Source organism: Neopelma chrysocephalum, unplaced genomic scaffold (genome assembly GCF_003984885.1).
Source record: "Neopelma chrysocephalum unplaced genomic scaffold, ASM398488v2 Primary Assembly neopelma1_60909, whole genome shotgun sequence".
NCBI classification, from domain to species: Eukaryota; Metazoa; Chordata; class Aves; order Passeriformes; family Pipridae; genus Neopelma; species Neopelma chrysocephalum.
In genome coordinates, this window is record NW_020905103.1 from 1 (window position 1) to 1,798 (window position 1,798).

Below are 1,798 nucleotides of genomic sequence, written 5' to 3' on the forward strand. Positions count from 1 at the left end.
GGGAGCTCCTGGATCCAATCTCAGCCTCGGATTATACCAACACTTTAAGTTTAGAAGAATTAGAGGTGTGACTGAAACACTTTTGTCCCCCACCTTTTAATGATGGCAAATCAGATCTATTGATAGAAATTAATTATTTAGGGCTACAAATGATCACACAAAAGATCTTCATCAGAATTATTTACTGCACAATACAAACACTAAACTACCAGGAGTACAGGATAAGATAGGACAGTGCTCTACACTAAAGCAATTGTTGAAGCAATTCTACTAAAACTGGAACAAAAGGAATAATTCTTAATTAGAAATGGATGGAACTCCCCCAGACCAACGCTCATGGGGAGATCTCTGCTCTCAACCTCCAGGACTGACCTTGGGGAGGTCCCCAGCCAAGGCAGGAATCTCCACACATCCCCTCAAGAAGGGTTCTGTTGGCAGAACCTGCCTATGTGAAAGGGGACCGGCCCTTTCTGGTCGAAAGGGATGGACTGACAGTCACTGGACTTCAGGGGTTGCCTCAGCATCAGGGGGTTCATTCAGGGTGGAAGCAGTGCCTGAAGCTCTTCCTGCAGTTGGGGCACTCAAAGGGCTTCGCTTACTGGTGGGTCCGTTGGTGTCTGGTCAACTTAGAGCTCTGGGTGAAGCTCTTCCCACACTCCCCACACTTGTAGGGCCTCTCCCCGGTGTGGATGCGCCAGTGGGTGACGAGGGTGGAGTTCTGCTTGAAACCCTTCCCGCAGTCGGTGCAGCGGAAGGGCCTCTCATCTGTGTGCATCCGCTCATGCCTGAGGAGACTTGAGTTGGTCTGAAACCTCTTCCCACATTCCAAGCACGTGTAGGGCCATTCCCCAGTGTGGATGTGCTGGTGGATGTGGAGGTTGGAGCTGTGAGTAAAGCTCTTCCCACATTCCCCACATGTGTAGGGCCGTTCCCCAGTGTGGATGAGATGGTGGGTGCGGAGGCTGGAGCTGTAGCTGAAGCTCTTCCCACATTCCCAACATGTATAGGGCCGTTCGCCAGTATGGATGCGCTGGTGTTGGATCAGGCTGGAGCTGTCAGTGAAGCTCTTCCCACATACCTTACACATGTAGGGCCGTTCCCCAGTGTGGATGTGCCGGTGTTTGATCAGGTGGGAGCTCTGGTTGAAGCTCTTCCCACATTCCCCACACGTGTAGGGACGTGCCCCAGTGTGGATGTGCTGGTGTCAGATAAGGCTGGAGCTCTTCCTGAAGCTCTTCCCACATTCCAAGCATCTGAAGGGCTTCTCCCCTCTAGGAGGCTGCTCAGGGACCACCAGCTCGGAGCTCTGGCTCAAGCTTTGGCCGCCTTCCCGGCACAGGCTGGCTCTTTCCTCCTCAGAGCACCCTGGGCTGGCTTTGGAGTCCCTCCTGTGGGGGGATCTCCGGGCCTTTTCCTCCCCGCTGCCTTCCTGCACCGTGGAGCCCTTCAAAACGGTCTCTCCCACCAGCTTCTCACGAGGGGATTTGTCCTCCGGGCTCTCCGTCCTCAGCTTGGGGCCTGGAGCAGGAAGCAAGAAGGACAGGGAGGGGATTTGCCTCCGGTCCACAGGGAAGGCCAAGGACATCCCCCCAACTCCGGCCCCGGCAGGACGGCGGCGGCAGCGGGGTTGTCCTGCAGCCGGGGGCCATGCTCGGCTGCCAGAGCCAGCACAACACCTGCCCAAAGGGCCACTGACTTCTTCCTCACCTGCCTGGGGGGCCCGCGGCATCTTCCTCTTCCTCACAGCCTCCTCCTCCATCCGCCCAAGCTTTGGGAAGGACAAATCCTGATGGGGGGG

General features: G+C 55.8%; 1 protein-coding gene across 1 annotated transcript; it reads right to left on the bottom strand.

Moving 5' to 3' along the window:
- Nucleotides 1–455: 455 nt before the first annotated feature.
- On the bottom strand, nucleotides 456–1,114 carry LOC113979197 (zinc finger protein 239-like). The gene is made up of 2 exons (XM_027706659.1): nucleotides 1,084–1,114; nucleotides 456–915 (listed from the first exon to the last, which is right to left on the bottom strand). The coding sequence occupies exons 1-2, from the start codon at nucleotides 1,085–1,087 to the stop codon at nucleotides 596–598; spliced, it is 324 nt and encodes a 107-aa protein (XP_027562460.1). The 5' UTR covers nucleotides 1,088–1,114; the 3' UTR covers nucleotides 456–595.
- Between the last annotated feature and the right edge of the window lie 684 nt (nucleotides 1,115–1,798).